At 44.7% G+C, this 19,939-nt stretch overlaps 2 protein-coding genes across 2 annotated transcripts in view; one reads left to right on the forward strand and one right to left on the reverse strand.

Moving 5' to 3' along the window:
* Positions 1-8,659, reverse strand: part of LOC115459803 (zinc finger protein 271-like) — a 258,826-nt gene extending 250,167 nt beyond the window's left edge. The window contains exons 1-2 of the mRNA XM_030189625.1: positions 8,516-8,659; positions 658-784 (exon numbers count right to left, since the gene is read on the reverse strand). Coding sequence (XP_030045485.1) covers positions 658-784; positions 8,516-8,539 — 151 coding nt within the window. The 5' untranslated portion in view covers positions 8,540-8,659. The remainder of the gene's footprint in view (positions 1-657; positions 785-8,515) is intronic.
* Positions 8,660-10,428: 1,769 nt separating this feature from the next.
* The window catches only part of LOC115463390 (gastrula zinc finger protein XlCGF26.1-like), a 92,865-nt gene continuing 83,354 nt past the window's right edge, over positions 10,429-19,939 (forward strand). The window contains exon 1 of the mRNA XM_030193860.1: positions 10,429-10,612. Within this exon, the coding sequence (XP_030049720.1) occupies positions 10,589-10,612 (24 nt within the window). The 5' untranslated portion in view covers positions 10,429-10,588. The remainder of the gene's footprint in view (positions 10,613-19,939) is intronic.

Consider the following 19,939-nt stretch of genomic DNA (forward strand, 5'->3'; position numbering starts at 1 on the left):
CTTAGGTTAACGAAGTGTTTGAATTTATGGATTATGTTTACAATGTTTATTGTCATCAATAAAAACCGTTGAAATATAAAAACGTCTCAAAAAGCAAAAAGTCACATGCAAAATTATGCAAAGTTGCGCATGAAGGAGGTGCACAAGGGGGCATGAGCTGCACGACCCTTTGGTGTGATGCCTAAGGAAAACAGGCGCCCTTATCTGTGAGAGTCATGTTGATGTCATCCAGCTGCGACACAGGTTCGAGTGTCTGCTCCTCCCACCAGTCCTGTTCTTACAAAGAACTAGGGAACATCTAGAGGGTGGAAAGATGGCTGCTCCCGATGGACTAGTCAGGTGGGTAATGGCTGAAAGTCATTATCACTGTTTACATAGTTTTAACATACTTGATGGGTTTAACAGGAGATATACACTGGAGGTTCTATTTTTAATCTATAATTAATAGGTGCCAATTTGTGATGGGAGACTGTCAATTGCTGGCTATTTGATCACTGATGTGATCATTTTCAGTGCAACAGTGCTTCTACACAATTCTATTTTTGAGTATTATTATATTTTATTTTATGTGTGATTTTTTTGCTCTTTCTCCGTTTACCTTTTGGCTTTATAATGATGCCCAAACACTGATAAAAAAAATGTAAAGTTATTCCTTACCCAGTGAGATCAGAGTCTGATAATTCTCCTTCATCACCTCCCTGTAAAGCTCCTTCTGCCCTTCATCTAAATACTCCCACTCCTCCTGGGAGAAAGAGACAGCAATGTCCTCAAATGTGAACCACTTCTGAAATACAAAGCAGAAACACACTTGGAATCTTTTGCATCGCATCCATCAGGATCTCCCAATGCCGGTGCTCAAAGAAGCAGGAAAAAGTTAGCTAGATGCATATTAATTTAGAACCTGTAGAACTGAGAACGTTAAACTTATGTTATTAACAGAAATGCAAGAAATTGTCTTAAGTGATCAACTGACAAAATGCTGGCTTAGCTGACCTAGGAAAAGACCAATACGTAGAAGTGTACTGTAGACCTTTTTATCTATATTGACAAAAGGCCTTCAGATAAGAGAGGTTAAAAGAAGGTCTGAAACTGACCAATATCTGTGATAGATATCTTCTTTTAGAAAGGTGAAGCATATTCTGTTGAAAAACAGGTAATAAATGTTAGTCTATTATTAAAGGTAGTTGAGAAATGCTATGTAATAGGTTTTCCATGGACCTATGCCCTTTAGACTTTTAGCATATTTGCTTAGCTTAAATTCAGCCTTCTAAAAAAGTATGTTATGCTGATTCCATGGAATTCTGTATAGATGAATCAATTACCTCATATGTGTTTAAGGGGTTTAAATGTAAGCACTAGACTGTCATTCTTCAGGGAGACTTGGAAGGAGAGAATTTTCTCTCCCTGTCTTCCCTCCTTGTAGCAATAAGATGTAGATTATGCATCTCTAATAAAGACTTGGTTTGATTGTTAACTGAGTTACCTGTGTCTTAAAATCTTTCTGATAAAACTGTTGACTCTATTATATCTCATTTAAAAATAAAATTTTTTTAAAAACCTGTCCTTTGTCAGCTGGTCTCCCTTCCACCGACCAGCTTGAAGGATTCTATGCACTCCAGGACACTCGGGTTACAATCTTGGTCTTACTCCAGACCTTCAATTTCTGTAGCTCCTTTCAGTAAACCGCTGCACCAGCTGTCCTTACGGTAGTAGTTGAACAAAACGGGCAGCGGCTCCAATACTTTTATAAGTCAAAAGGTTTTTATTTACAAAGGTGAAATCACACAGTCTTATTCTTGTTCCAACTTCATCATCACAGGACAGCTCCACACCTGAAGCTTCTTACATTTTACTCCAACCCAATCATATAGTTTAAGTTCCTGCCTCAAACAACTTTAACCACAGTCCAGTTTTCCTCAGCACTACCTTCTGTCCTCAGGTAGTTTGCTGGCTACTTGCACTTTTCACAATCAGTTCACTTCATTAACACAGTCTCCTCTTTTAAGGAGCTTTAATCACAATTCAATCTTTCCAGACACTACCTTCTGTCCTTCTGTAGTATGCTGTACTAATCTCCTCCACAGGTTCCTCCCAAACTGCACCAGCTTTGCTTCCCAAACAATTCAGGTAGCACTGCCGCCAGGAAACCTTTCACCTTGCCATCTGGAGTCTGTGCAAGAGCTGAAACCTCCATGCTCTCCTCCCCCATCTCCACCACTGCCTCCATTTTATCCCACTCCATAGCCTCCTCCCCACCTAGTTCTCACAGCTGCTCCTCATCTCCCTGATCAGAAACCATCTCCCAGTCATGTCCCTCCCCCTCTATCTCCTGAGAGTCCTACCTAAGGTCAGGTGGGTTCTGGGGATGGTAGTTCTTACTCCTAGTTAGTATTCTGGTTGGTCTTTTGGCCACTAGGGGGCGAATTCCATGTTTACAAGGAAAGTGTGAACGAAATTTGCTCTTCCTCAAGAGCACACTTTCCTTCTGCCTCTGCCCTCCTTGAAGCGGACTCCTCTCAAACCCCTTACACCTTTCACTTGCAGAGGGTCTGTCCTCTAAAACTTTCTATCCTATTGCCTATAACTTACAATTGTTGTTGCATTGTGATTTCATAATTTTATGCTGGTAGTTTCTTAATTGAACTTCTGTGCCAGTGATTTCATATTTTTATGGTGCAATTGTCTTAAAGGTGCTCTCTAGAATTGTGTTTTGAACCTGTGCCAAGTGACTTAATCCAATCAACTTGGTTACACAGAATTTGGTGACTCTGGTTCTGGTGTCTGTCTTAAAGGTGTGTTTATTAGAATTGGGTTTTGAATCTTCAGTGCTAGAGACTTAATTCAATCAATTTGGTTACATAGCATCTAGTGACTCATACCTTGAGAGGAGGGGCAATTTGTATACAGCTGTGTGGTGATAATAATGAACCTGTTTGGGCCTTCTCTGAACCAAAATCCTGACAGTCTGAAGCTAACTGCTAATATTAAGAGCATCATCTCTGTGTGACCCAGAGATTGCAGTCTGTGACAAGCAGGCTCTGCAGCCTTGCAGAGAGCTTAGCAGCTTTGCAGAAAGAGGAACTTAGAAGCAAAAATGCTCCAGCCAGAGGCATAAAGACAGAATGTGAAAAGGGGCTTTCTAGAGTTAGCTGGACCTGCAAACATAAGATAAAAGGGTGCTGATGAAATGGACCATGAAGCAAGCATATAAACAAAACATTGTAATCACTCTGGACTACCTTGGCAATCTTGATTAGTTGTGGAGAGCATTTGAGGACAGCATTTTGATATATGTCCCATAGACTCAATGTTAAGTTTTTCATATATAAGTGAATACATATTCTGCTTCTGCGGAGTTGTGCATAGAGACTACTCCTGTCTGCAACCTGTGTACACTCCCATGAGAAAAGCCTTATAGATTCTGTTATTGTTAACTGTCTAATTTTCTACTTGGTAAGTGAATAAAGCACAATATTTTCTCATATTCTTGTGGCATCCATTTTGTTCCTCCCCTAACTACGGGAGTGCGTGGAGCATTCCTCTGGGTATGGGAAAAGCAGATAAATAAATAAACAGTGGTAAAAGGTAAAAACAGAACTTAAGTTTACCTTGTGAGCTGTGACCTACACTGGGCATTTTCAGACTTGGTTTGATTGTTAACTGAGGTTACCTGTGTCCTAGTCCCTCCCACCCACCCCTAGGTGAACTCCCTTTATATAGGGCAATGAAGGGACAAGTATCTTCAATACACCATAATTGGTCAATCTTATTCCTTGTTATCATCTATCACAGTTAACCTTTTTTACACTTCTGAATCACATCAATATGACCTTTATTCAGTGCAATATATGTTCTGCTTTAATCCTAAGGCAAACTACCTGGAGTCTTAGAGTTTGTCCCATCTGTCTCCAATTATCAGCTTTGAAATACGAGATCAACAAACTGAAGAAAGAATTAGATACAACTAGAAATGCATCCAGGATTAATCAATTCCCTGCCAATTTACCACCACCTGTCAGACCTGTGAGTTCTTGTACCAAGTAGAGCACTGCTGAGCCCAGTACTTGGACCAGGTTCTGCTTGGCAGCCGGACAACCCCGGGTTTCACCTGCGCTGACTGCCATTCCCCAGAGGTTGAACCCCTAGGTGCGGGCAGCCTGCAGGGCTTACGAGATAGAGCAAGAAGCGGGGTGATGAATGTGACGGCCAGACAGGCAGCAGGTCATAAGAGTAATCCCGGTACAGGCAGAGTCAGTAGGCAGGCAGCAGACACGAGAGTAATCCAGGTACAGGCAAGGACAGTAGGCAGGCAGCAGACACAACAGTAATCCAGGTACAGGCAAGGTCAGTAGGCAGGCAGCAGACACAACAGTAATCCAGGTACAGGCAAGGTCAGTAGGCAGGCAGCAGACACAAGAGTAATCCAGGTACAGGCAGAGTCAGCAACGAAGAACAAAGTAGAGGAGAAGCACACTACTGAGCAAGTAACACCTACCAAAGTAGAAGCCGAAGCAAGGAGTGAAGAGGATAAAGCAAACGTGCTAAACAATTACTTCTCTTCATTATTCAAGGAGGAAAATCCTGATGTAGGACCGCGGTTGGCTGCCAAAGGAATATCTGGGAATGGAGTAGATACTGCGCCATTTATGGAAGAAAAAATTATAAACTTGCTAAATACTAAAACGAAAAAATTGTAAACCTACGCAACACGCTACCTCAGAACATCACCGATATCATAAACTTCATCGACGGTCTGGATCCAACCCTCGGTGAATACCCAGCGGACCGAATCTGGTCAAATTTCGCTCTTCTCACCGCTAAAACAGTCGCCCAAGCGATTAAAAAGTTCTCCAATACTCACTGTAAATTCGATACCTGCCCCAGCTACCTAACAAAATCCACTCCCCACCGCTTCATAGAAGACCTCACATCCCACATAAACTACATGCTTCAACAAGGTCTCTTCCTTAAGGAAAATGGCAACATCCTACTCACCCCAATACCAAAAGATACCAAGAAAAAAACAAACGAAATCACCAACTACCGCCCAGTAGCATCTATCCCACTGGTAGTCAAACTGATGGAAAGCATGGTAACCAAACAACTTACTGACTACATAAACAAATTCTCAATACTACATGAAACACAATCAGGATTTCACCCCATCCACAGCACCGAAACAGTATTAATTACTCTCCTAGCTAAATTCAAACAAGAAATAGCAACAGGTAAAAGCATACTTCTCCTCCAATTAGACATGTCTAGTGCGTTCGACATGGTAAACCATAAAATACTACTAAGACTCCTAGAGCACTTCGGGATTGGTGGAAGTGTACTTAGTTGGATCAAGGGTTTCCTAACCACTCAATGTGGAAACTCAAACAAGTGAAACCTTTCTTCCCGAGGGAAATATTTCGCAACTTGACACAATCAATGGTACTAAGCCATGCAGACTTCTATGCGGGATGCAAAGAACAAATTATAAAGAAACTTCAAACTGCTCAAAACACGACAGCCAGGCTTATATTTAGAAAAACGCGATTCGAAAGTGCCAAACCCCTAGGAGACAAATGCACTGACTCCCAATCAAAGAACATATTGCATTCAAACTCTGCACCCTGGTTCATAAAATTATCTACGGCGAAGCCCCGGGATACATGACAGACCTCATAGACCTACCAACCAGAAACACAACAGGATCAACACGAACATACCTAAATCTCCACTACCCAAACTGCAAAGGACTCAAATACAAATCAACTTATGCATCCAACTTCTCCTATATAAGCACACAACCATGGAATGCATTACCAAACGCCGTGAAAACAATGTATGACCACCTAAACTTCCGGAAATCACTAAAAACTAACCTGTTCAAAAAGGCATAAACCACCGATCCAACTTAAATGCCCGAACCCTGCAACACAACAAAACTAAAGCTCGTACTGGACATAACTTAACTCTTCCTCCCTACGATTCCCTAATGTGTCTGTTACACACGATCTTTATTCTACCACAACATCACTTTGTATTTGTTCATACTGGAATTGGCGATTGCCTTTATGGTAATATGTAACCCACATTGGGCCTGCAAATAGGTGGGAAAATGTGGGATACAAATGTAACAAATAAATAAAAATAAACAGCTTGAGAATCTGACTGTGGACAAAGCTATGGGGCCGGATGGGTTACATCCCAGGATATTGAGGGAGCTCAGGGAGGTCCTGGCGGGACCTCTTAAAGATTTCTTTAATAGATCTTTAGAGACGGGAGAGGTTCCGCAAGATTGGAGACAAGCGGATGTGGTCCCTCTTCACAAAAGTGGAGAAGGGAAGAAGTGGGACACTACAGACCAGTAAGCCTCACATTGGTGGTAGGAAAAATAATGGAGTCGCTGCTGAAAAAAAAGATAGTTAACTTTCTAGAAGCCAATGGGTTTCAGGACCCGAGGCAACATGGCTTTACCAAAGGAAAATCCTGCCAAATGAATCTCATTGACTTCTTTGACTGGGTGACAAAAGAAATGGATGAAGGCCATGTAATAGATGTAATCTACTTGGATTTCAGCAAAGCCTTTGATACGGTCCCCCATAGAAGACTTGTGAATAAGCTGAAAGGGCTGAACTTAGGACCGAAAGTGGTGAACTGGATAGAAAACTGGTTGACCAACAGGTGGCAGAGGATGGTAGTAAATGGAATCCGCTCGGAGGAAAGGAAGGGGAGCAGTGGGGTTCCTCAGGGGTCGGTGCTGGGGCCCATTTTGTTTAATATATTTGTGAGAGATATTGCTGAAGGGTTGGAAGGAAAGGTTTGCCTTTTTGTGGATGACACGAAGATTGCTAATAGAGTGGATACCCTGGAGGGAGTAGAAACAATGAGAAGGGATCTCCAAAAGTTAGAACGGTCGAGGGTCTGGCGGTTAAAATTTAATCTATTACACCTTAGGGGAAATTACTTATAGTTAAAATTTAATGCCAAGAAGTGTAGAGCGATGTACTTGGGGTGCAGCAACCCAAAAGAGAGATACTGAATAGGAGGGGAGAGATTAGTAAGCTCAACTCAGGAGAGGGACCTTGGAGTGTTGGTATCCGAGGATCTGAAGGTGAAGAAACAATGTGACAAAGCGACGGCCGTGGCTAAAAGGTTGCAAGGCTGCATAGAGAGGGGTATAACCAGCAGAAGAAAGGAGGTGTTGATGCCCCCTTTACAAGTCGTTGGTGAGACCCCACTTTTTGAGTATTGTGTTCAGTTTTGGAGGCCGTATCTTGCTAAAGATGTAAAAAGACTGGAAGCGGTGCAAAGAGAGCACAGCTCTGGAATGCATTACCACGTAACCTGAAAGCGGTCCACGAACTAACCAACTTCCAGAAACTACTAAAGACCCATCTCTTCGACAAGACTTATCACAAAGACCAAGTCATGTAAAACTCTCACCTATACCATGAACGTAAATCAATGCCTCCTGTCTCTTACTTTTATGCTTTCCATTACCATCCAACACAAACCCTGCTGTAACTCCAAATGCCTAACCTCATTTCCACTATCCATGATGTATTGTAAGCCACACTGAGCCTGCAAAGAGGTGGGATAATGTGGGATACAAATGCAATACATAAAATAAATAAATAAAAGAAAAGCTACAAAAATGGTATGGGATTTGCATTGCAAACCGTACAAGAGACTTGCCGATCTGAACATGTATACCTATTAGATTGTAAGCTCTTTGAGCAGGGACTGTCTTTCTTCTATGTTTGTGCAGCGCTGCGTATGCCTTGTAGCGCTATAGAAATGCTAAATAGTAGTAGTAGTATACCTTGGAGGAAAAAAGAAACGGGTGACATGATACAGACATTCAAATATTTGAAAGGTATAAATCCGAAAACGAACCTTTTCCGGAGACGGGTAGGTGGTAGAACTAGAGTAAATGAATTGAGATTGAAGGGGGGCAGACTCCGGAGTAATGCCAGGAAGTATTTTTTTCACGGAAAGGGTGGTAGGTACGTGGAATGCCCTCCCGCAAGAGGTGATGGAGATGAAAACGGTAATGGAATTCAAACATGCGATTAAAAACAAAGGAACCCTGTTTAGAAGGAATAGATCTACAGAATCTTAGCGGAGATTGGGTGGCGATGCTGGTATTTGGAGAATACCCTGGCTCAGACTTCTACAGTGCAGACTGGATGGACCGTTCAGGTCTTTATCTGCCATCATTTACTATGTTGCTGACCCTGTGTGGGGACAATATGTTTATTTTCCATAAATGTATATACCTTCTACAAATCACATAACTCAGCACAGCAGAGGGAGAGATTTCTGCGTATGTATAAAATTTGCAGACACTGTTACAAAGTGATTACGGTAACTAGAAACCAGTTACCCAGAACCTGAGCCACAAAATGTCATCTCCCTTTGTAGGACCCCTGATTTCCCTCCATCCCCTCAGTCCCATTCCATAGCCCCAAGTCTGCCCAGCAGTGTTTGCACCAAAATAAGAAGTTGGGGACAATCCCCCTACCTGAGCAGAAGTTCCTGCAGGCATTTTCCCCTCTGGGGAGAGAAGCTGAATGGGAGAAGGGACAAAAGGGCAGAAGCTGAGATTTGCTGATGGAAGTTGTAATCTGTAAATTAAGGGTAAAACAAGGAAAGACTGCGCTCGACCTCTTCCTTTGCACAGACTGATGACATCAGAATGGAAGGGGCGGCGCCTCAGTGTTCAACGCAGTCTTGTCTTCTTGGCCCTACCCCTCTTAGTGCTGATTGGTCAGATGGTGCCAGGGGCTGGACTAGAAGTACAAGGGTCTGCCTTCTGATAAGGAAGGGGAGGGGACAGAACTAAGCAAGGAGGTTTAATAAACAGAAGTGGAAGTGAACCTATCTAGTCCATTGTAAGCAATGAAGCCAATTAGGACAATCTGACTTTCTCCTTCCCAGCGTAGCCGTCATCCCCGTTTACTCAAAACAAAGCAAGCAGATCTATGAGCTGCTGCATTCACATTGCCCTTTTTTTTTTAATTGTTGGTTGGTTTATCTGTAACAAGTCTAAAGCTGTTTCAATTGGATAGGCAGTGCCTTAAAAGATGGAGAACAAAAGTTGTTTTTACTTATTGGACAGCTTTTTAATTTATTTGAAAGCTTCTCATATGTAGGATATAAATATCATGAAATAACAATTGGACAAAAGCAAGCAAACCTATGAGCTGCTGCATCTACCTTGTCGTTCTTTATTGTTGGCAGCACTTTAGACCTGAACGGTCCATCCTGCCTGCCCAATCTGTGAACATTACTAATTGTATCTGATATCCTGGAATGATTATGTCATAACCAAACTGTGTAAACCACATTGAGCCTGCAAATAGGTGGGAAAATGTGGGATACAAATGCAATAAATAAATAAATATTTTGTTACGGTCTCTCTTACCTGAGCAGAAGCCCCTGCAGGCATTTTAGTCTCTGCTTTTGCAGGATTAGCACTGAATTTGGGGCGCCCTGAGAAGCTGACTTGTCTCCTGCAGTGCTGGGGGGATGGAATAAAAGAGCAACAACTAAGATTTGGAGGTGGAAGTTTCCCGTTAAGCTGCAAATCAATGGTGGAAAGAAAATAAGATGATACCTTTTTTTATTGCACATAATACAGTTCTTGATTAGCTTTCGAAGGTTGCCCTTCTTCGTCAGATGGGCAACCTTCGAAAGCTAATCAAGAAATGTATTAAGTTATGTCCAATAAAAAAGGTATCATCTTATTTTCTTCTCCATGTTTTATTTTGTTTGATTTCTATTGATAACCTTTAAGAGTGGACTAACACGGCTACCACTCTATTTATGATGGAAAGAAAAACCTCGGCTTGAATCACGTCCTGACTCCTGCTCCGCGCAGACTGATGACATCACAAAGGAGGGGGCGGAGCTTTAGACTGAGGGATAGCGCGTGCCCTTCTAAAGCAGATCTCAAAACAACTTTCTGCGCATGTCTGTCCTTCCCTTCCCTTGGTCTGGTGGCCGGGAAAATAGCTGCAGGATTTTCTACTTAGCAGTTACGACGACATTTAATGATTTACTGACGGAAAAGCTCTATTTGCACATCAGGCTCCCTCCCAGGAGCAGCGTTGGAATTTCTGGTTAGTCCCCCAGTCTGGCAGAAGATCCTGCATTTCCAGCCCCGACGCCCCTCTGTCCTATCCTGCAATGGGCCCGCCCTTGTGACAAACCTCAACTATCCCCATTAACTGAGCGACTAAACTAATTCCATTTCAGAACCTTCTTCTGTCACAGAGGAAGAGGGCGGACCCTTCTACCACTAGTCCCGCCCTTTGCACCATTCTGACCAATTAGCACTAACGCGGAAAATTCTGCGTTAGCAGTCAATCTAAAGCTCCGCCCCCTCTGTTATGATTGAGGAGGCCAAGTCGTTTTGTTCACCATTAATTTGGAAACTAGGTTAACTAGAGACTTCCAACTTCTGATCTCAGTTTCTGCCCTTTTGCCCCTTCTCCCAGCGCTGCAAAAGACAAATCCAGCAGCTCCTCTCCCTCAACCACAGAAAGCCCCAAATTAATTTCTAATCCTGCAAACTGCAAAAGCTGAGAGGAAAATGCCTGTAGGAGCTTCTGCTCAGGTAGGAGGAGATTCTTCCCAAGTTCCTGGAATTTTGTTGCAAACACTCAGGACCCCAAGCTGACCTGGGGCTAGGGAATGGCACTGTGGGACCCAGGGAAAAAAGAGAAATCGGGGACCCTACTAGTTTCTACTTGTAATTGCTTTGTAACTGTGTCTGCAAATTATGTTACTCCTGGTGGGATTCTGCACAACTGTGCAATGCAAAACTTTGTAGAGAACTTTGCAGCTGTGCAGGATTTACATTTTTCACGTAGAATCGTGGAATTATTACCGTGGGAACGGGGAGCACAATTAGTTTTATCCTGTGATAATGGGGATGAAAGGAAGGAAGGTTGGCTTGTTGGCCCACCCTACCCTCCCCCAAGCCTCAGTGGGCCCTCCTCGGACATACCTCACTGGGCCCTGCCGGTCTAGTGGCCTCTTCAATGGCAGTAAGAACCACACTCTTTCCTGCCTGCTGCCCATTGCTGTGTCTGATACCGCCACTTCTTCAAAATGGCCACCAAGACTTCAAGCAGAAATCTGTTGTCTAGCTCCGGCTTTGATTGTCAAGTCTTGCCTAGCTTTGGCTGTAGCCATCGACCCAGGTCTAGCTTGGCCAGCGAGTCTAAATTAATTTAAAAAAAAAAAGAAAATCTGGCTGGTGAGCATTGTCTGGACCTGGCTGCAGCTGCCATGCGGTCTCTTCTGGCTCTGACTGTAGAAATTAGCCTAGCTTCAGCAGAGGTGCCAGAGGCCAACTCTGGTTGTTGTACCTGGTCTGGCCTTGACTCGTGACAGCCTACTACTACTAATCATTTTTATACTGCTACACTGTACACATTATATACAAGTACTTTCTGTGGCCCTAGGGGGCTCACAATAGAAGTTTTTTGTACCTGGGCAGTGGAGGGTTAAGTGACTTGTCCAAGGTCACAAGGAGCTGCAGTGAGAATTGAACCGAGGTTGCCAGGCTGAAAGCCCGCTGTACTAACCGTTAGCCTACTTCTCCACTAGGCTGATGATGGAGCTTCAACCTAGCTCTGGCCGCTGAGCCTTTCTTAGCTCAAGCTCCGGCCATTGGCCTTTGCTTCGCTCCACTTCAACCAGGGAGCCTTGCTTAGTTCTGGCTCAGGCCGGCTTGCCTAGAATCATTTTGTTCTGGCTCGGGCTGTCGAGCTGACCTTAGTGTTGGCTCTGCTTGTCAAGCTGAGCTCACCTTCATCTCTGACTGTCGAGCTGGGTCTAGCTCTGACTTTGACCATTGAGCCTCACGTTGGCTGGGTTACTGGCCATCAGCTTCTGCCCCATCTATGGCTGGATTAATTTCTGGTGGTACAGCAGGATTCTATCTTAGGATGCGCTGCTCCAGCTTTGCTTAATCTTTCAAGTGCCATTCTAGAGATCCTGTGTGGGTTCTGCATGGTTCCTCCTTTCAGCAGGGGGCATTTCTGTCTGGCTCCTGATCCCTGTCATGAGGATTTTTCTATTGGCTGCTGTGGACTGCATGTTTTACTTCATCTCTGGCTCTGGGCCTTGCCTTCATATTGGGTGCTTCTCCTAGGTGCCCTGCAGGTTTTCAGGCGTGCTGCAGTCTCTAGCATCTTGCTTCATGGTGTGCAGCTGTGCTCCACCTCCAAGAGGTACACATTGCCCTTTGTGGGCCTGCAGTTGCTGCCTGCTGGTGTTCTGGTAGGGTGTTACCCTGTGGGCCAGTGTCCGAGACAGCCTTCTGTCTTCTGTTTTTGGTTTGGGGCTGAGCAGCTGCACTGAGTGGACCTCTGGGTCCTCACTCCCCAACTCGGCTTCTTGTTCTCCGCAGTGCCCTTCTCCTTGCCTTCTCAGGGAGTCTTTCTTCCCGCTGTTCGCTGTGGAGGTACTGTTTCGTCTTTCTTCTGAGCCCTTCATGGACACTATCGGGAATGGCATCCTCGGTTCTTCCGTGTGCAGATTCTGGGTCTTGTTCTCGGGTTCCTGGGGCTCTCTGGGCCGTGCTTTTCTGGTGCTCCAGGCTTTGATGGCAGTGAAGTCCTTGGTTCAGTCTGCTGCCTCTCTTGGGTTTGGTGACAGTGCATTCTGGGCACTTATCTGTGGCCTTGCCTCTTCTGGGTTACCTGCCCCTTTGGTTGGGGCATTCAGTCTTCCATGGTTGGGTTTCTTCCACCTCAATTAGGAACACTGCTTTCCTACATCCAATTGGTCTGGACTAGTCTGGTGGATGACAAGGAAGGAAACCTTTATGTTCTTACCTGATAATTTTCTTTCCTTTAATCCAACCAGACCAGATTCACTCCCTTTTTGGGTTCTTCCCAGTTCTGATTCTTGTAGGTCTCAGTTCCTGCGTTTGGGGTACGTGGTTGCTGGTGTCCTCACTGCAGCACCAGTAGTTCTCTTCAGCCCCATATTCTCCATGCCCTCTTGCTATGGCAGCTGTAGGGGCTCCTGCTTCAGATTGTGTCTCGACCCGTTTCTCCGATTTGGGGGTGGATATACAGTTTGGAAAGTGCAAGCCGCTTGGCGCCTCATCTTTCGCTGTTCCCCTGGATGGGGTCCACGGGTAGGTCTTAGTTACGCTGGGGCTCCTTGGGATACCAAACCAGGGCACGCATGGATTTCATGACTAACGTCTTTGGCCTTTACGGTTGAAGTACAGAGCACCCATGCTTGGCTATTGGAAATACTGAGCATTCCAGGTTGCATGATACCCTTAAGAGGCAAATTACTTGGGACTATTTTCTCTGTCTCCTTCCACTGGTGGATGGACCTAACCCATTGGTCTGTTTGGATTAAAGGAAAGAAAATTATCAGGTAGGAACATAATTTTTCCATAGGATATTTAAAATCACCCATTATTATAATGTTGCCCAATTTGCCAGCTTTCTTAATTTCTGTAGTCATTTTTTCATCTGACAGTTCTGTCCTGGCGGACGGTAGTATAGCCCTATCAGTATACTCCTTCCCTTCATACCTGGAATTTCTATCCATAAAGATTCCACGCTGATGTCTGTTTCATGTAGAATGTTTACGTTGACTAGATTCTCTCTTTAACATATAGCGCAACTTTCCCCTCCAATTTGATCCACTCTATAATTGCGATGTAATTTGTTCTGTGCTAACACAATTATTATTATTATTACATTTGAATCCCACATTTTCCCACCTATTTGCAGGCTCAGTGTGGCTTACATAGTACCGTAAAGGCATTCGCCAAGTCCGGTAGATAAACAGTTACAAAGTAATGTTGTGATCGAATAAGGTTCGTGCGTTTCAGGCAAATTGGGGGTCGGAGAGAGGGAAGGTTATATAGTGTCCAATTCGATGTTTGGTTTTGCTGGGTTGCAGGGTGTAGGCATTTATGTTGGGTCGGTAGGGTATGCTTTTTTGAACAAGTTGGTTTTTAGTGATTTCCTAAAGTTTAGATGGTCGTAGATTGTTTTCACAGCTTTTGGCAGTGCGTTCCATAATTGTGCGCTTATATAGGAGAAGCTGGATACATAGGTTGCTTTGTATTTGAGACCTTTGCAGTTTGGGTAGTGGAGGTTTAGGTATGTTCATGATGATCCGGTTCTGTTTCTGGTTGGTAGATTTATGAGGTTTGTCATGTATCCTGGGACTTCGCCATAGATAATTTTGTGGACCAGGTTGCAGATTTTGAAGGTAATACGTTCTTTGGGAGCCAATGCAGTTTTTCTCGGAGGGGTTTGACACTTTTGAATTGTGTTTTACCGACTATCAGTCTGTGTCACGTTTGTGCCCATGTTTCATGCTCTCCTTCCTCTCGCCACCTGGTGGCTGCAATGGACTGTCTGGTTATTGTCACCCGTTCTAGATTTCAGTCCGGTCCGGATCTTCCGGGCTGCCAGACTTGTGTGCTTTGGTTGAACCTTCACAGCACCCGTAGTTGCCTGGTGATTGCTGCAGTGAGTCTCAGCTGCTGCTGGGCTTATTAGCCAAATGGAACCTCTCTGCCTTTGCCTTTGCATTGTCTAAGGCCCTGGTATGTTGGTGCTTGTTGCATTTCAGCCTGAGTTTGTTTCCTTGTTCTAGTTTCTTGCCTGAAGTTCTTGCCTGTTTCTAGTTAGTCTATGTTTAGTTTTGGGTTTGCTTGTTTCTTAGTCTTGCTCCTCGTGTGTAGTTCTTTGTGTAATGCTTAGGTTTCTGTGTTGTCTGTCTTCAGTGGCTGCTTGCAGCTTTTAGTCCTTTCCCTTGTTTGTCAGTGTTTGTTTCCTGCTTTTGTGGCTGCTTGCAGCTTCCTGTTTCTGTCCCCTAGCTTGTCCATTCCCTGCCTTGTGTTGTGTTGTCTATCTGTGAGTCCTGGCCCAGTTTCCTGCCTTGCTGCCCATGTTTATTCTTTTTCCCTGTGACCCTCAGTCCCAGTGCTGCCTAGCTGATATCCAGTCCTGCCCTGTCCTATAAGTTCTGCCGGCCGCCAGCAGCCAGGGGCTCAACTCCTGGTGAAAGGTGGCCATGTGCAGGTGAAGCCTAACTGTTTGTTAGAGTTCTGCCTTGCCTCCGGTGTGGGGTGGTTTTGCCTGCCGCTCCTCGGCAGTGGCCCAAGGGCTCACAACCCAGTTTCCTGCTTTGAAAGCGTGAAAGTCTGGCTGCTGTATTTTGGGCGGTTTGGGGTTTCTTTGTGAGTTGTTCTTTACATCCCGCATAGATTCCATTGCAGTAATCCGCGTGGCTTAGTACCATTGATTGCACTAGATTGCGAAATATTTCTCTCGGGAAGAAAGGTTTTATGCATTTAAGTTTCCACATTGAGTGGAACATTTTCTTTGTTGTGGAGTTTACTTGGCTCTCAAGTGTAATGTTGCGATCAATTGTAACGCCGAGTATTTTTAGGCTATCTGAGATAGGGAGGGTGTGATCTGGGGTGTTTATGGTTGTAGGTTTGTACTTATTGTGTTGAGATGAGAGGATGAGGCAGTGTGTTTTTTCAGTGTTCAGTTTCAATTGAAATGAATTAGCTCATGAGTCCATGGTGTTCAGACTGAGCTTGATTTCATTGGTGATTTCTGTCAGGTCGTGTCTGAAGGGAATGTAAATTGTGACATTGTCTGCATAGATGAACGGGTTGAGGCCTTGATTGGATAAGGACTTGGCCAGTGGGATCATCATTATGTTGAAGAGTGTTGGTGATAATGGTGATCCTTGAGGTACTCCGCAATCTGCTTTCCACGGTGGTGATATGTTTCAATTTGATTTTACTTGGTATGTTCTGGTGGTTAAAAAATGTGAGGAAAGGGAGAGTAGGAGGAGTAGGCTCTTCTGCTATTAAAATCAAACCCTTGATCCAGCTAAGTATATTTCCACCAATCCCGAAATAATCAAGGAGACTTAGTAGTATATTGTGGTTTACCATGTCGAATGCGCTCGATATGTCGAATTGGAGGAGAAGTAAGCTTTCACCTGTAGCTATTTCCTGCTTGAATTTCGCCAGGAGAGTGACTAGCACAGTTTCAGTGCTATGGAGGGGGCGGAATCCTGATTGTGATTCATGTAGTAATGAGAACTTGTCCATTTTTAGGTATAACTTGTCTGGAATGTTTTTACGTTTGGGGAGCGTGCCAGGTGCCCTTGACCTGGATTGGCCACTGTCGGTGACAGGATGCTGGGCTAGATGGACCTTTGGTCTTTCCCAGTATGGCACTACTTATGTACTTATGTACTTATGTAGTCAGTAAGCTGTTTGGTCACCATGCTCTCCATCAGTTTGACTACTAGTGGGATAGATGCAACTGGGCGGTAGTTGATGAGATTGATGAGTGTTGGAGGAGTGGCCTAGTGGTTAGGGTGGTGGACTTTGGTCCTGGGGAACTGAGGAACTGAGTTCGATTCCCTGCACAGGCAGCTCCTTGTGACTCTGGGCAAGTCACTTAACCCTCCATTGCCTGCCGCATTGAGCCTGCCATGAATGGGAAAACGCGGGGTACAAATGTAACTAAAAAAAAAAAATTGTTTGTTTTTTTTTCTTGGTGTCTTTTGGTATTGGGGTAAGTAAGATGTTGCCACGATCCTCAGGGAAGAGACCTTGTTGGAGCATGTAGTTTAGGTGGGATGTGAGGTCTCCTATGAAGGGGCGGATTTAAGTAGATGGCTGGGGCAGGTGTCCAGTTTGCAGTGGGTATTGGAGAACCTATGGACTGCCTGGGTAACTGATTCAACGGTGAGGAAAGCAAAGTTTGACCAGGTACGGTCTGCTGGGTATTCTCCAGTGGTTGGGTCCAGGCCATTGATGAAATAATCGATGTCGGTGTTGTGCTGAGGAAGTGTGTTGCATAATTTTATTATTTTTTTCATTGAAGTATTTAGCAAGTTTGTCTGCGGATGGGATGTCTGTGTTGGTTGTGGTGATTGGAGTGGTGTCTAGTAGCTTATTTACAAGTTGGAATAGTTTCTTCAAGTCATTGTAATCCGGTCCGATTTTAGTTTTGTAATAAGATCTTTTGGTCTGTCTTATTGCATATTTGTATTTTCTTTGTATTTGTTTCCATGCGTTTGATCATCTTTTATTTTTTTCCTTGCTCGTTTGTGTTTCCTGGATTGTGTTTTGAGTTTTTCTTATTCGCCATTGAACCATGGTATCGAGTTTTGTCTACTTGATGTTCTTGTTCTTAAGAGTGCTAATTCGTTTAGTACTCTTCTGCATCTTTCGTCCCAGTCAGAGAGATAGTGTATGGAGTCCGTTCGTGCTGTCCATTCGTTGTCATATATCTGTTGCCAGAATGCTTTTGGGTCTATTTGGCCTCTTGTGCTGTAGGTTGTATGTTCTTGTGTACGGTGTGATCCCTTCTTCCGCCAGTTTAGGGACAGGTTTAGTTTGCAGTGATCGGTCCAAGGTGTTTCTGTCCATTTGATATCTGTTATTAGTATGTTGTGGTCTGTGGACAATTTGTGTGAGACGAGTCAAGTGTGTGCCCTTTGATGTTCCATTGATTGTTCTCCTTCCACCAGGTCTCTGAAATGCCTATTATAGCTGCCTCTTCATTTAGTGCTATATACTCCAGTTCTCTTATCTTATTTGTAAAGCTTCTAGCATTTGTATATAGACACTTTAAATTGTCTTTTTTTCTTGCATAGAGTCTGCTTTGAAGTTAATGGGGATAATTTGCATCCTTTACTCTGTGTTCCCACTGAGCACTCCTAGCTATCTTTCTCCATTTTTGAAACCTCTCTATCAGGATTCCCTAAAGATCCTGTTTCAATAGTATCCTTCAAGGATACTCTATACTGAACCATGGGCTTCTGGGTGACTCTCGACTTTCTCTCCCACTTTAGTTTAAAAGCTGCTCTATCTCTTTTTTAAATGTTAGTGCCTGCAGCCTGATTCCATCCTGGTTAAAGTGGAGCCCATCCTTTTAGAACTGGCTCCACCTTCCCCAGAATGTTGCCCAGTTCCTAACAAATCTAAATCTCATATTCCTGCACCATCGTCTCAACCACATAGTGAGACTGCAGTGCTCTGCCTGCCTCTTGGGTCCTGCACGTGGAATGGGGAGCATTTCCAAAAATGTACTCTGGAGGATCTGGATTTCAGCTTTCTACCTGAGGCTAAATTTGGCTTCCAAAAGCTCCCTCCCACTTTTTCCTATGGATAGTATCTGTGTACGGGGGTGGCTGGAAGAAAGGTGAAGTGCAGGGGTGGGGGCTGAAAAAAATATGGCTGTATCTGTATGCAGGGAGGGAGGCTGTAAATAAAGGTGAATAACATGTGAGTGCAGGGAGGGGGCTGGAAAAAAAGGAGGGTGAGTATCTACAAGGCAGCTGTAAAAAAAAAAGGGGGGGATAACATGGGTGCAGGGAGGGGTGCTGGGAACAAAGGTGGATGGCTGTGGGTGCAAAATATTGTTTAAATATGACAAACTTGAAGAATTTGCAAATTTTGCACAATTTTGAATTTTTTTTTACTCAGGATTCATCCAGGAATATTATATAAACACACAGAAATCTCTCCCTCTGCTCTGCTGAGCCCCAGCACTGGGTGGTCTGAAATATTACTCCTGGGAGAATTCAGTGCTACTGCGCAACGCAGAATTTGCGCGTCTGTCTTTCCAGGCACAGTGGCACAGATACTGGAAGCCAGAAAGTGACTCTCACCCTTACCGGTCAGGCTGTTTCCTCCTCTGCTGTCTCACCTCCCAGCGGTTCCTTTAAGCCACGCGGCTGTACTGAGTTGCACATGGCTCAAAGGAAGTCAGGCCTAGGATGGCAGAGGAGCAGAAAGCAGTCCGACTTGCACTTCTGTGGCTGCGCCTCCTACAGCGCTGGGTTGATGAGTGTGCAGGAGGGAGGCTCTGTGGAAAAATGTGGAGCATTGGTGTAGGGAGGGGAGCTGGAGTGTGGGTGCAGGGAGTGGGGCTGGAAAAAAAGGTCGATGCAGGGAATGGGGTTGGAAAATATAGATGGGGTGTGTCTGCTGGGGGAGGCTGTAAAAATGTGGATAGGGTACGTGTGCTGGGTGGAGCCTGGAAAAAGGGTGGATGGAGTGTGGGTGCAGGGAGCAAGGCTGGAAAAAAAGGTGGCTGGAGTCAAGGTGGGGGAAGTGGGCTGGAAAAAAAGATGGATGGTGTGTGTGTGCGGGGCAGGCCTGGAACAAAGGTGGATGGAGTATGTGGGGAGAGGGGCCTGGGAAAAAGGTGGATGGAGTGTGGGGGGGCTGGAAAAGGAAGATGGATGCAGGGAGGGGTCTGAAAAAGGTGATGGAGTGTGAGGGAGCTGGAAAAAAAGTGGATGAGGTGTCTGTGTGCGCCATGGAAATGGGGTGGAGATCTACATGAAAGTGCATGGAAAACAGCGGTGGGGAGGTATTTCATGCATATAATAAGGAGAATTTTGCACAAACATCTATATAAATAAAATCTCCACTCAGACGTTCTGAAGCTCACTTCATCTGTCCTGAACTCCTGTCCTCCTGGTAGGCTAGGCTATTCGGACTACTCACCCTCAGTCTCAGCCACGCCCATCTGGGCCGTAGGCCACGCTCCATCTGCACATAAAAAGCACCCTCAACATTCTAAAGCACACTCTGAGGCTTCAACAGTTCGTATGTTCGAAGCTCTGTAACCATTTTTAAGCACACTACATCTCTGCCCCGCCCTGACCTATCAGAGAAGGGAGGAGCGTCACAGCTGCACCGCTCTGACCTATCAAAGGGAACTGAAACAGGAAAAGGGAGGAGCGTCACACCGAATGACGGACCTATCAGAGGGAAGTCAAATAGAAGAAGGGAGGAGCGTCAGAGGCCAAGGGGACGGCCGTATCTACGTCTCATAGGTTTCCTTGCTTTCTTTTCAGTGTATTGCAGCTGCAGCCACTTAGGTAAGTCTAGCAAGCCTGTCAGCTA

Source organism: Microcaecilia unicolor, chromosome 1, assembly GCF_901765095.1.
Source record: "Microcaecilia unicolor chromosome 1, aMicUni1.1, whole genome shotgun sequence".
Lineage (NCBI taxonomy): Eukaryota > Metazoa > Chordata > Amphibia > Gymnophiona > Siphonopidae > Microcaecilia > Microcaecilia unicolor.